The sequence below is a fragment of the Thalassophryne amazonica genome, chromosome 21 (genome assembly GCF_902500255.1).
Source record: "Thalassophryne amazonica chromosome 21, fThaAma1.1, whole genome shotgun sequence".
NCBI classification, from domain to species: Eukaryota; Metazoa; Chordata; class Actinopteri; order Batrachoidiformes; family Batrachoididae; genus Thalassophryne; species Thalassophryne amazonica.
The window spans coordinates 8,911,353-8,924,931 of record NC_047123.1 but is presented as its reverse complement, the minus strand read 5'-3'; the positions used below and the strand labels follow the sequence as shown (position 1 = coordinate 8,924,931).

Sequence of the window (13,579 nt, the reverse complement as noted above, 5' to 3'; positions counted from 1 at the left end):
ATTTTCATAGATAAGAACAAAGTCAGGATCAAGATCAAAGGAATTAGGATCCAAGTTTAATGATCAAAGGCAGGAACTGATTCAATCAAAATTCATCAGGTTCTTCCTAAACCCAAGTTCCACGTCTCCACCTAAGTTAGTTGAAATTCTCTGATATTGTTTTTCAGATATCCAGCTGACAGCTACAAAAATGTAACGTCCTCAGTGGATGTAGTTGGCCTTCCCATCATAACTACATGACTGACATGTATTTAGATTAAATATTTATTGAAACGTTTGGCTTTTCGGCATAAAATATTTCATGAGCACTTATCTGAATCAGAAAGATGCTTCTGATTAGAATTTATTTTGAAGATTGTGTAAATAAATCTAGATTCAGTGTGTTTCCTCCTGTTTTATTTTTCCAACAATATCAGTTCTTTCAGTGTTTGAAGTTCTGAAACATTATAATGACATAAGATGTATGTAACATCATTATTTGTTATTGTGCCAAACACTGAAGGCAGGGGTCACTAAGGTCATGCAGTGGTGGTGTGACACGTGACAGGCAGACGTCACATTTGTACAATCGCCTCGAAGCACTATCAAAAATAGTGGCTACGTCATAACCAAAGAAGTAGGCACTGTTACACTGAACAAACTACACAAGTTGAAGCTCCGCTGAGTGTCTGTAGCAGGTTGGAGTGAAAGGTCCTGTGATTTCAGCTCCTTTCAAACACTGGAGATGGCACGATTGGCCAATGGTGAGTCTATCAGCATCCTCCATGGGCAAGATTCTGAGCCAATGGGGTCAATATACCTAACAAAATCCGCTAATAATTTAGACAAAGATGGACAATGACAAAAACAAAGGCTCTTTAGGACTGTGGAGAGCCACATTTTAACTTCCTAAATAGGGAGGGCACTGCAACATTCAGCATCTGTTCATACCAACAGCAATCCAACACCATTTTCCTTTTCTTACAACGACTAATCTGTTCAGAAATAAATTTCTCTGAATGTATTTTGCTAACCTAGTCACCCAACAAAACATTAACTCAAATATTCTGTTCACCCCAAAGAAAATATGACTCAGATTTTTAGGTTTAGTTTTTTATTTCTTTTCTAGTATATGATCCAGTAATTTTAACTAACATGTGACTGATACCAAGCTAAAATATTGGCCTGTTAAGAGGTTTTCCTGTAAAATTGTTTTGTATAGTGATATGCGATAGACAGCAGCGTACTACAGGGTCTTGCAAACGTATTCACCCTCTTGGACCTTTACACATTTTAATTTATTTTTGCCATTTCAAACAAAAATAGTTATTCAGGCTTCTTACCTTATAATTTGAAAAATTATCTCCGTTAAACTCAAACTAAAAGCAAATCTCCACAATTTTATATAAATTAATTAAAATATATATATATATAAAAGCCAAGATGATGGGTTGCATAAGTAATGGGACACTTTGGTATAATACCTGTAAATAATTAGTTTTATTGCCATTTTTCTTGAGACAAGTCAGGGGATGGATACATGAACATTTCATAAACATTTTCAAGTCACTGAATATGTTTTGGATTTTATTTACAGAAGTTATGAAAAAATACAAATGGTATAGCACTGCATGGTAAATCTATCTTGAATAAGAAGTTTTCAAAAACTAAGTGACTAAGTGTGCAAGGAGAATATATATATATATATATATATCAACAACCAAGAGGACAAGATAGATAATCTAAAGCAGCATATATTGATCAACAAAAATATTTGTGACTGATTGGTATGAAATACTTCAAAAATTAACTCACACAGAAAACATATGATGGCGTCATACATAATCAGAAACACCATTACAGAAGTGTGTATATTTACTTGTACATTCATGTTGTGGTTTTGTAGTGTTTGTATGGCTCAGCCCTCTGGTGTCTTTCATTCATGCTACAGTACTTTGAAGAACCTACATTCGTCCAGTGAATCATGAATCACATAATCAGGTTAAAATGCCTTCTTTGTACAGTATTATTTCAAGTACACATTTTATTAAATTACCACTGTGATCGGTTCCAGCTCCCCCCCCCACCATGACCCTTAACTGGAATAAGTGGATAGATTTAATTCAATTCAAGGCCACTTGACGTGACAGTCATTTTAGTTACGTCCAAATGAATTTGAACTTTAGTCATTTTGTTTTTGTTCCTGTGTTAGCTGAAGAAAGTAATCTACCAGAGGAACTTGATTTAAATTTAAAGGAAATTCACATTTAAGTGTGTTGACGGGGCTCACGAATGTCACATTGGTCTTGTTGAGCCACGTCAGGAAGCTCTTCAGATTACAGTCGCAGTGGAACCGATTTGAGGTTAGGTCCAGCGTGCTGAGGGAGCAGAAAGCGACGGGGTCGGGGGAGGCGATGAAGTTGTTGGCGAGACTAAGTGTTTTCAGGCTTCGGGGGAAGACGTCTGCTTGCAGATATGTGATAGCGTTGGATGAGAGGTCAATCTCCACGACTGAGGTGAGACCCTTGAAAATGCCCTCAGGTAGAGATCTCAGCGCATTGAAGCTCAGATTGAGTCTCAGCAGACTGCCGAGATTGTCAAAGAGATTAAGGCATCTGCCCTGAGTCCAAACAGCCTGCATGGAGCTGCTGTGAAGATCCAGGGTTTGGAAACTCCTGAGTGGAGAATGGTTTATCGTGATGCTGCAGGTCCTAATGGTGTTTCCCCCATAAGCCAGATACTGAAGGTGTTTGAACTGAGATAAATAGATGTAAACATTCCCCAGATTGGTGAATCTGTTGTCGTTGACATTCAGATAGCTTACATTACTGGCAAAACGTTTGAGGCTGTTCACGGACAAAGGTGTCAATTTATTATCGTTCAAGAAGAGATAACCCAAACTGGGCAAAGACGCGGGAAAGCCTAGCTCTCTGAGGGAGTTTCCTGTTAGAGATAAGGCTTTTAATTTGGGAAGGCCGGTAAATGAGCCATATCCCAGCACCCCAATGTGATTGTAAGACAAATCTAATATTTCCAAATTCGTCAGAGATTGAAAAGTGTAACTGTAGATCTCACCGAGCAGGTTGTATGATAGGTTCAGTGATTTTAAATGACCCTGAAGACCTTCAAAAGCATTTCTGAGGATCTGGTTGATGTTATTTTTGGAGACATCAATGACCGCAACCTCTTTGAGTGGATGAAAAACCCTTGGATGCAGTGCAAATATTCTGTTTTTTGACAGATCCAAAATGCGGACTTCGCTGTTCCTCAGGCCTTCAAATGTACCGTTGTCTGGATCAGGAAGATTGTTGTGCGAAAATCCTTTCCCCATGGGTCCTGACAGTTTGAGATGGGAAATCTTAGTACCCTCTATGGCTCTGAAGAACTGCTTCGATTTGCCTGTGCTGAACATATTGTAGGACAAGTCTAGTGTCTGAAAGGACATCCCCCTAAAAGGATTCCCACATTCCTTCCAGTCAAAACTTCGACTTGACATGTCTGTAAGTTGGATGGAGTTCAGATTCAGCATTTGGAAGTGTTTCCCACAGAAACCAAGAAGATCTGGTTCACATATCATATCAATCTTGTTCAGCTTCAAGTTCACATCCTTTAACTTTGTCAGATTTGCAAAGAACACTGAAGGCTGGACCCTCTTTATGTGATTACCAAACAGGTCAAGAGTCTCCAAGGAGGCCAGTGGCTCCAGATAGTTGTCTTTTAATATGGACTCCCGTAGCGAGCAGTAATTCAGATGAAGCTCCTGTAAATTCGACAGCCCCAGAAATGCCTGCGGCTCCAGCCGAAGACCGATGTTAAATCCGAGCACCAGCTTCGTCAAACGTTGCTGTCTGCTGAAGGCGTTGTTTCTGATCACAAGTGGTACGTGTTGCTTTCCAATGTCCAACACCTGCAGCTCTTCAAGGCCTGACAGGGACGAAGCATTGACCTCACTGATGCGGTTCATCTCCAGATACAGGTGGGTGATCCTGGGCGGCAGTGAGGGAACCCATCTGAGGTTCTGCATACCACAGTTGGCTACAGGGCCAAATATAAGACATGATGGAAAGCACCCCGGCACCTACAAGAGGACAGTCATGAAGGTATTGCAAAAGTAAAATTGCTCAAGTATTTTGTATTTATAGACTTTATTTCAATGTTATTACATTTTATTCCACATTTAATTCACATATATGCTTTCGTACCTGCAGGAAAACACAAATGACAACCGCCTGAAGAATCAGGATCCACATCCTTGCGCCGTCTTCCACAGTAAGTCCAACGGACAACCGTCCAGCCTGTGCAGTGTGAATCTGAGCGGAGATTTGTGTTGGCACCGTTTTTATCTGTAAGCACTTGCGTCACATATGTTGAGCACTGACCCTGCAGTGTACATATGACGCTGAGTGGAACTTCCCATTTATGAAAACTCCACATTTGCAAGAAAGGGGGGAAGTACACGTGTGCGTTTGTAGCCCGTCGTTAGTGCGGCTCTGGGTTTGAGTGATTACCTTAACGTGAAACAAGGGAAGTTCTAAATGGGTACCACACGTGTTCTAGTACATGTTAAAAAAGTTTCTCCATACTTTAATATTGCTGATATTTAATGTAAGTTGATTTTTACATGGCTTTGTTGATGTTAATGAAAGTTAATAACAAGGTTCAAAGAAAAAAATTTTGGCCAATAGTGAGTACTTTGAAAAGGGCTTATATCGGCCCATAATATCGGCCGGCCAATATATCGGTCGGGCTCTAATAAAGATCACTGGATATGTTCAAACAACTGCGAAAGTTATAGTAAAAAATGTCGCGTACCCACCAAACTGATGTATTCTCAAAATAAATCAATTAACAAATACATGTATTCATATCTCTTAAAAAATGTCCTACCAGTTTGTGTTTCTTTAAATGGAAATGAGCTGCCACGCCCCCCTCTGAAGGTGGGCAGGGAGAGGGGGGTCTAGGGGAGCCCCTCTATTTAACCCTTAGAGCCCCGAGGATGCTTTTCTTGTTTTTACCACAACTTAAGAAAATCCTTCTTTTAGTATGACCACATGTTGCATATCAAAATGTTCAGAACACTTTCAGCTTTCTAAATGTGAGACAGATGTGTGTCTAGAACACTTTGTAGAGCTATTAATAGAAATATGATTAAAAAAAAGTTGACCAGGATGCAGGGAAGCATCATCAGGGCTCTCAGGGTTATAGCCACACATTAATAAGATGGTCTGAATCCAAGCACATTTATCAGCTGTGAAGTGATGAGGGCATCATCTTGTGTACATCTTGTGTAACCAGTCACTGATTTTTAAACTGACAAAAACATGTGCTGGACATTTTCAAAGAGGAGCATCAAACACAGACTAGATGTTAGTCCTGTTTGAACATACTCCCAGTTGACATCAGCATTTTCTTCATCACTGTGATCCAGTTGTCACTGTTGCTCATGTCCATCCACGAAAGAAACAACATGAAGTGAAGATCAGTGCCACTGTTTGAACTTCTGATGCCTTTTCTTCATAGTTATGTCAGCAAAACATCAGAACTCAAATTTCTAAATTTTACTTTTCAAAAATGGCCCTGAGGATTTTATCAATTTGATTAAACAGAGTATTTTATTTAAAAAAATAAGATTTTGATTCCTTATAGTTGTAGGTTTCCAGGCCATTATATAGTATCACAAAGATAACAGGATAATATCAAAGAATAATGAGAAAACTGACATGATGCACATATAGTAATGTCCTCCAAATGTTGTACAGGCAGAGTTGCCAGACGCAGTATTTCGCTTGTTTAGTTTTAATGCATTCTTTATGATGAATTTCTACCAACGCCGCCCAAGTGTGTGTTGCTGTGATCACCTTGATTTCTATGTAACGATGTTTGTGTGTTTGTTAGCAAGATATCTAAAGAAGGTCTAATCGCATTTTGACCAAATCTGACAGGTACACTGGGCCAGTGGATGGGAAGAAGTGAATTCATTTGGGTTAGGATTGGTCAACAATCAAGGTCAGAGATCAAGGTGAAATTTCTTGATTCATGATAATATTTTGGAAAATGGCAAATTTTATGGAAATGAAGTCAGATAATTTATTCTTAGTCACCATGTCTTAAAAGTCTGACATTTATGATTCTGAGACTTATAGCTTTTGACCTGAAACTCAAACCATATTTAATCTTCCAACATATTGGGGGGGGGGGGGGGGGGGCGCTAATTTTGCACCATGTGACCCCTTTAAAGTGTACCTGCCTGCAAATCAAGCTGGTGCCACCAAACGTGGCACTCAGGTTAACGTTGGGACTAATACCTGTGGCTATACTTCTGATTTCAAAGGGGAAATCCCTCAGTGACGTGGTCATGAATTTCAAAATTTATAATGTATTTTAAAATATTTTCAACATGCTGAATATGCAGCAATCACTGGATCCACTGATGACAGATCGTGTGGAAACTACAGAATTTCTCCATTTTCAGAACACAGTTGGCAACCATGAGCTGATAATCAAACCAGACTAATTTATAATGTCAACTCATTGTTATTATTATTAGTAGTAGTATTAACATAACATCATATAACCTCATTATGTTTGATTACATCCAATTATGAACGCCACAAAATACAAGTATGTGTGTGTGTGTGTGCATGTATTTGTGCATGTGTGCATGCGTGTGCTTAGGTTTTAGCATACCTGCACATGCATGTGCAGGTGCACGTACAGCACTATGAAGTGCATGCACATATGTGCACCTCATCATGATGCATGTGCACCTGCACGTGCACACTCGCTGTGCTGCACTAATGCACTTTGAACTTGCGCAAGAATCATTAAGAGGAACACGCTAAACTGCAGAAGATGGGTGTGACATCTGTTCTCGTCTCGTGCAGGCGTATTTCCTTTTAATTGCACTTTGGGTTCAGCAGAACAAACTGTGCGCAACATAAATGACAGAAAGGTGAAGATAAAAGTGGTGATTTTCTTTAGTAGTTCAAACAAGCACTCTGTCACTTTATTTATGTTTTATTTTTTTAGATTTTGAAGTTAAAAACTGTACTCAGATGTAGCCACAACTTGTCACTCTGTGCTTTTTCTTCTGAGGTGTGTCGCATTTATTTTATCGTAGTCCAAAAACAGGTGTTTTCTCTATTATCTCACTCACAGCTCTGTGGTCTGCAAGATTTTGGAGCATACTGGCTATAACAAAGCCATACAGCAATTGCACTTAAATAAAAAGGACATTACCGGCTCAAAAAAATAAAATAATAATAATAAAAAATTAATTACTCAAGTAAAATTAGAAATACAGGCTTACATGTGACATGTGCTCATTAAAGGTGGCTAGCGCCCCTGCTCCTACCCCTGCAATTAATGTTTGTCATTTGTGAATTGATTCAGAATCATCCATTGCCTACAAATTGATTATTTTTTCCCACCTCCCAGGTCCAAGTGCTTCCAGAAACTTCTAATAACATTTATGCCTGTTCAGTGGTGACAAAAAGTGGCTTACTGAGTGTTTTTAGCTTGTTTCTAATGGTGTTTACATTCTAACTAATGTAATTTTTTCCCCCCAACAAAACATCTATAAATACAACTCAGGTTCAAAAATGTCAAACGTCCCCTTTAAGTTAAGGGTTATGGTTATGATTAAATTTTTTGAAATGCATAGAAACATCTGCAGTTTGAACAATGCCATTGCTTTGTACACTGTGCAGAACGTGCACTAGGACTTGTTTCGAAAATACAGTGGTCCCTCGCTATAACACGGTTCACCTTTCGCGGCTTTGCAGTTTCGCGGATTTTTTTTTTTTGTGCAATTTTGCATGCTTTTTTTTTTTTAACAGTGTTCTGTGTCCTTATCAGGCGGGCCGGTCGCGGCACCAGTCGCGGCACCGGTTGGCATCACTGCGATTGCTCTCACTGCCTCCGATGCACTTACTGAGCCTGTGGGCTTGGTAAACGCAGCAGCGGGCCACTCACACTGCCCCACTGTCTGCTGTGCGGAGCTGCGCCAAATCTGGCAACAGGTCCAGAGACTACGCTTGCTCTTTTGATGCGAATGTTGACCGCAGCCGCAGAGCTCCGTGGCCACCGAGAGAGGACTTGGATTCTTTGCGGGTCTCACATCCGTACCTCCGGAGGCAGTGAGTGAAGGGAGAGTACGCGCACTGTGTTCTGCGTGTGTCTGCTTATAATCTTCTCACACAGACGAAAAAGTGTGTTGTGTGTTTACACAAGAGAGAAAAGTGAGAAAATGTTAATGCCTGTTTGAGAAAAGTGTATAAAGTGTGTAGTGAGGGGTTTTACAGCCTTAAAACATCTAGAATAATTGCAAAAAATAGCGTTGAGTACTTCGCAGATTTTGCTTATCGCGGGTTATTTTTAGAACGTAACTCCCGCGATAAATGAGGGACCACTGTACTGAAATTCAAAATTTTCCTTCTGCAAATGCACAGCTAGAAATCATGTAAAAATAGATTTAAAAGACTGCTTTAAAATGCTCAACTCGTAAGCTAAAATTTCTAAAAAAAAAAAAAAAAAAAAAAAAAAAAGTCGAGGGGGGCAATTCCCCTGCATCCCCCCCCAGTTCCTACGCCCGTGCTGATAAGAAGCGGACTTGGCAACAACACAATCACTGCAGAAGAAAAAGAAATAAAACCCGATGCCTGTGTGAGAAATAAGTGATTTTCCTGTGTTAAAACTGATGAATATATGAGTTATATGAATGGTGTAAAAAAGAGTTGGTTGGGTGTCAGTTTCCACTGAAGAAGAGGAGGGAGGAGGACGGACGAGAGGAGTGACTTTCTTTCAAAAACGAGTGGACTTTTGCAGCCGGTACGGCTGTGAAACATGGATCCGTACGGAAATGAATAACAGGACGGTCCGTGGAGCCAAAGCGGAGCTTCGAACCACGGCGACGACAAGATAAGAAGATGAAGAAAAGCAGGTTGTGTCAGTAAAAGTCGGCGGCGGCGTTGATGTTGTCGGTGTGCGGTCTCATTAAGTACCTGCCGGTGAGTTTATCCGCCTAGAACCGTTATAACTCTCGTTAATAACCACATTTCACATTTCAGCCTGACTTTAAGAGAAAACTCGCGAGTTGTGGTCAGGACTCATTGCACATTTATTCGGGGGAAGAAGGTGAACATGGAGTTAAACTTTTCTGCAACATGGCGCCGCTCAAGTGTCACCGCAGCTTCGGTGGGCACAACTTTCTCTTTTTTTTTTAACGGACTGTAGATTTTTTTTTAAAGATTAGTTGAAAATTATGGAAGCTTCAGAGTGCCAAATAAAAAAACCTCCGCGTTTTTTTATTTGTTTTAATGCTCGTCCCCATAACGTATAACCAAACCCACTCTTCACATTTATTGTTTTTATTGATTTGAAATTATCAGTGAACGTCATAACGGTCTTAACTCATTGATGTCTTTACGGTGTCAAATCTCGCACGTAATCACGTTCTCGCTGGGAAGGCCGAGATTTCATTGTCAGTGGACAAGCAACAAGCAGTTTGTTCGCAACATTGCATCGCTATGGAGGTGAGTTCAACCAAAATATTAGAGCCCAACCGATATGGATTTTTTGAGGCCGATGCCGATAACGATATTTGGATGAAAAAATGCTGGTAATCGATAAATCGGCTGATTTGCCGATAGCCGATAAATCAGCCGATATTATTATTATTATTTTTAAAAGAATAAAATGTTCTGTTTTGGACCCTTAACAAAAAGGTATGGGCTAAAAGCTGAAGCTTTGTCCGCATATTGATTAACTTTATAACACAGAAGAATTTTCAAGTTCCAAAAATGCAATCAAGAATTAAACCTTTGTGAAATTAGCAAATACATATCCTTAAAAAGAGTTGTGAAATACATCTGATCTTGTCCCTCTTGTTGCTGCAACTTAGATATAGGTTCAGGATTGTCAGCGGATCAGTGCAGTGTGACGGTGAACTACGGTGGCCGGTGATGAACACATTTAAGCAGGGGTGTAAGCAGCTCTCAGTTGAATGGAGTCAGAGCTCCATCTACTGGACAAACAGTGCAAGGACATTTTACATTGCCGACAAACTTTATTTCAGTAACTGTTATGTTTATGAGAAATTATCAGCGTTGTGTCAGCAAAATTTCGGCCGATAGTGAGTACTTTGAAAAGGGCTTATATCGGCCGATAATATCAGCTGGCCGATATATCGGTCTGGCTCTACAAAATATGTATTTAGGTGTTTAAGATAATCATGAGTCTTTAATGTGAGTTTTATTTTAAAAAGTGTGTTGTTGTTAGGATTTGCGTGTCATGAACCAGTTCTTTTCAGGTATCCTTAAGAAATGATTAGATCCATCAATATCAATAGCCTTTTTGCTTAATGATTCCCTCATCGGTCCTTCAGAGCGGCCGTTGTTTTTGGGGGGTGTTTGTCAGGAAAATGATCATCTCTCTATATTGATTACAGACCCTGCAGCGAGTCTGTATAAACAAGCCTTTGCTTTGAACCAATGAAGCAGTGCTTCAGTCTTTGATTTGCTGCTTCGTTGGTTCGTTTTATTTCACATCTTTTTATTTTTCCCTGCTAAAACCTTAAAGAGCATATGTCTGTGAGTAATATTTACCTTTTTAATGTTAAACCAACCTGTTATGGTCTTCTGAAACAGTTGATAGATGTATTTTTGTTATGTGTCGACGCGGGTTGAGGAGCGGACCTGCGTCAGACGGAACCCAGCGCTAAAAATAACCAGAAAGCGGTTCCAATAACAAAAACAATTTATTTATTTCACCCACTGGTGCACAACAAAGTGTAAAAAAACCAAAATAGCGTCCTTCTGGTGGAGTGAAGGCTGGCACGCTCTCCAGCGCCCAAAAGGATCGAAGCCCCGGCGCTCCTGGACCCACTACCACCGCCAAACACCCCCCAGGTGGACACGACAAACCGACTCTCTGCGATGTGTGCTGACAGCATGTGTCCCTCACCCTTCCTGCTTCACGGGCTCGATGTGTCAAACCCAGGCGCGGTCCTCAGCGTCTCACAAACGAACATCACAAGGTCGTATTCCCGGCAGTTCTGCTTGAATCACACATGACTTAAATGCAGAACGCCATCCATTATCTGCTTCAGCTGAAAGTCTTTAAGGCTGCACGTGAGCACCATTCACAGGTGCTGCACATGATGTTGATGAGGGTGAAGGACTCTTCAGCCAGCACCTTCTCCACAGACAAATCAGTTTTCATGTCACCTGGAGAGCAAAGAAAATAAAAGAACACCAAACTGTCCAGCCACACCCCCCAACACACAACAATTTTATAACTTAAAAACAGGACAGATGCTAACATGTTAGCATGTCTATGGCATTTTCAATATTAAAGTTAGCATTAAGCTGAGCCATTATCAAGCCTCCCTCCTCAGTGCGCAGAGGATTCTGGGCTACAGTAGGCTGTGGCTATGCGTATGTTGCTGTATTCTATTTGTATGTAGGTAGTACTTCTGATTGGTCAATTTGGGTCACATGATTATGAGTTACATACTTTTATCTGTCCATATATATGTTGGGCTGAAATTACCTTTTAAAGTGATGAACTTAAACTCTTTCTCTGGTTCCAAAATATTTGTAATTACCTTGCCTGTAGTTATGACAGGCAGCACGGTGGTTAGCGCTGTTGCCTCACAGCATGAAGGTCGTGGGTTCGATTCCCATCTTTCTGTGTGGAGTTTGTGCGGGTTCCATCTGAGTACTACAGCTTAATCCTACATCTGTGTTAGGTGAATTAAAAGTTTTAATTGACTGTGGGGTGTGAATGTGTTTGTTTGTCTATATGTGACCCCTGCGACAGACTGGCATCCTGTTCAGGGTGTACTCTACCTCGCGCTTTATGAATGCTGGGATAGGCTCCAGCCCCGCTTGACCCTTAACTGGCGTAAGCAGGTATTGAAAATGGATGGATGTATGGTGATGGAAGTGTCTATTCGTACGCATTGTTTGTATTGTTGTTGTTAACGTGGTTTAGGAATCTACTGTCAATTAGCATGTTGCCAGTGGGGATCCATGGGCTCTAGATTGGGTAGTGTATATAAAATAGGTAAGTGACATTTTTCAAGGGTGGTAATAAATTAAGTAAAACTTGTATAATGAGTTGGAATGGCATGTGATTCCAAAATGTTTTTAGAACCTTAGACCTCAACAATTTTTAGAAGAGGAACTCAATCCTTTTATTTCCTGTTAATTATGTCATTTTTTAATGTTAATTACTGTCTTAAAGTATTTATAAATTGTTTAGGTTCTTGTTATCATATACACATACTAATGATTGTTATTATTATTATTATTATTATTATATTTTATTATTACTTCCAATTTTTTTATTTTATTTTTAAATGGACCACAACGGAAAATACGTTTTTTAATGTATTTACAATTATAGTACAGAAACAGCATTAGTGAAGGTTACAAATGATCTTCTTATGGCCTCGGACAGTGGACTCATCTCTGTGCTTGTTCTGTTAGACCTCAGTGCTGCTTTTGATACAGTTGACCATAAAATTTTATTACAGAGATTAGAGCATGCCATAGGTATTAAAGGCACTGCGCTGCGGTGGTTTGAATCATATTTGTCTAATAGATTACAATTTGTTCATGTAAATGGGGAATCTTCTTCACAGACTAAAGTTAATTATGGAGTTCCACAAGGTTCTGTGCTAGGACCAATTTTATTCACTTTATACATGCTTCCCTTAGGCAGTATTATTAGACGGTATTGCTTAAATTTTTCATTGTTACGCAGATGATACCCAACTTTATCTATCCATGAAGCCAGATGACACACACCAATTAGCTAAACTGCAGGATTGTCTTACAGACATAAAGACATGGATGACCTCTAATTTCCTGCTTTTAAACTCAGATAAAACTGAAGTTATTGTACTTGGCCCCACAAATCTTAGAAACATGGTGTCTAACCAGATCCTTACTCTGGATGGCATTACCCTGACCTCTAGTAATACTGTGAGAAATCTTGGAGTCATTTTTGATCAGGATATGTCATTCAAAGCGCATATTAAACAAATATGTAGGACTGCTTTTTGCATTTACGCAATATCTCTAAAATCAGAAAGGTCTTGTCTCAGAGTGATGCTGAAAAACTAATTCATGCATTTATTTCCTCTAGGCTGGACTATTGTAATTCATTATTATCAGGTTGTCCTAAAAGTTCCCTAAAAAGCCTTCAGTTAATTCAAAATGCTGCAGCTAGTAGTACTGACGGGGACTAGAAGGAGAGAGCATATCTCACCCATATTGGCCTCTCTTCATTGGCTTCCTGTTAATTCTAGAATAGAATTTAAAATTCTTCTTCTTACTTATAAGGTTTTGAATAATCAGGTCCCATCTTATCTAGGGACCTCGTAGTACCATATCACCCCAATAGAGCGCTTCGCTCTCAGACTGCAGGCTTACTGTAGTTCCTAGGGTTTGTAAGAGTAGAATGGGAGGCAGAGCCTTCAGCTTTCAGGCTCCTCTCCTGTGGAACCAGCTCCCAATTCAGATCAGGGAGACAGACACCCTCTCTACTTTTAAGATTAGGCTTAAAACTTTCCTTTTTGCTAAAGCTTATAGTT

General features: G+C 39.8%; 2 protein-coding genes across 2 annotated transcripts in view; one reads left to right on the top strand and one right to left on the bottom strand.

Annotated features, from left to right (window-relative positions):
* Positions 1-2,129: 2,129 nt before the first annotated feature.
* LOC117503375 (toll-like receptor 5) lies at positions 2,130-4,521 on the bottom strand. The gene is made up of 2 exons (XM_034162592.1): positions 4,182-4,521; positions 2,130-4,057 (listed from the first exon to the last, which is right to left on the bottom strand). Exons 1-2 carry the CDS (start codon positions 4,227-4,229, stop codon positions 2,162-2,164), a joined length of 1,944 nt encoding a protein of 647 aa, XP_034018483.1. The 5' UTR covers positions 4,230-4,521; the 3' UTR covers positions 2,130-2,161.
* A 4,153-nt stretch (positions 4,522-8,674) lies between these two features.
* Positions 8,675-13,579, top strand: part of dtnba (dystrobrevin, beta a) — a 90,761-nt gene continuing 85,856 nt past the window's right edge. The window contains 1 exon segment of the mRNA XM_034161958.1: positions 8,675-8,987. The gene's annotated coding sequence lies outside the window, so the exon portion shown is untranslated.

Coding starts and splice junctions, on each gene's coding strand:
- LOC117503375 (XM_034162592.1), bottom strand. CDS start 4,229: ATGTGGATCCTGATTCTTCAGGCGGTTGTCATTTGTGTTTTCCTGCAG. Junction 4,058..4,181: donor TCATTTGTGTTTTCCTGCAG/GTACGAAAGCAT, acceptor GTCCTCTTGTAG/GTGCCGGGGTGCTTTCCATC.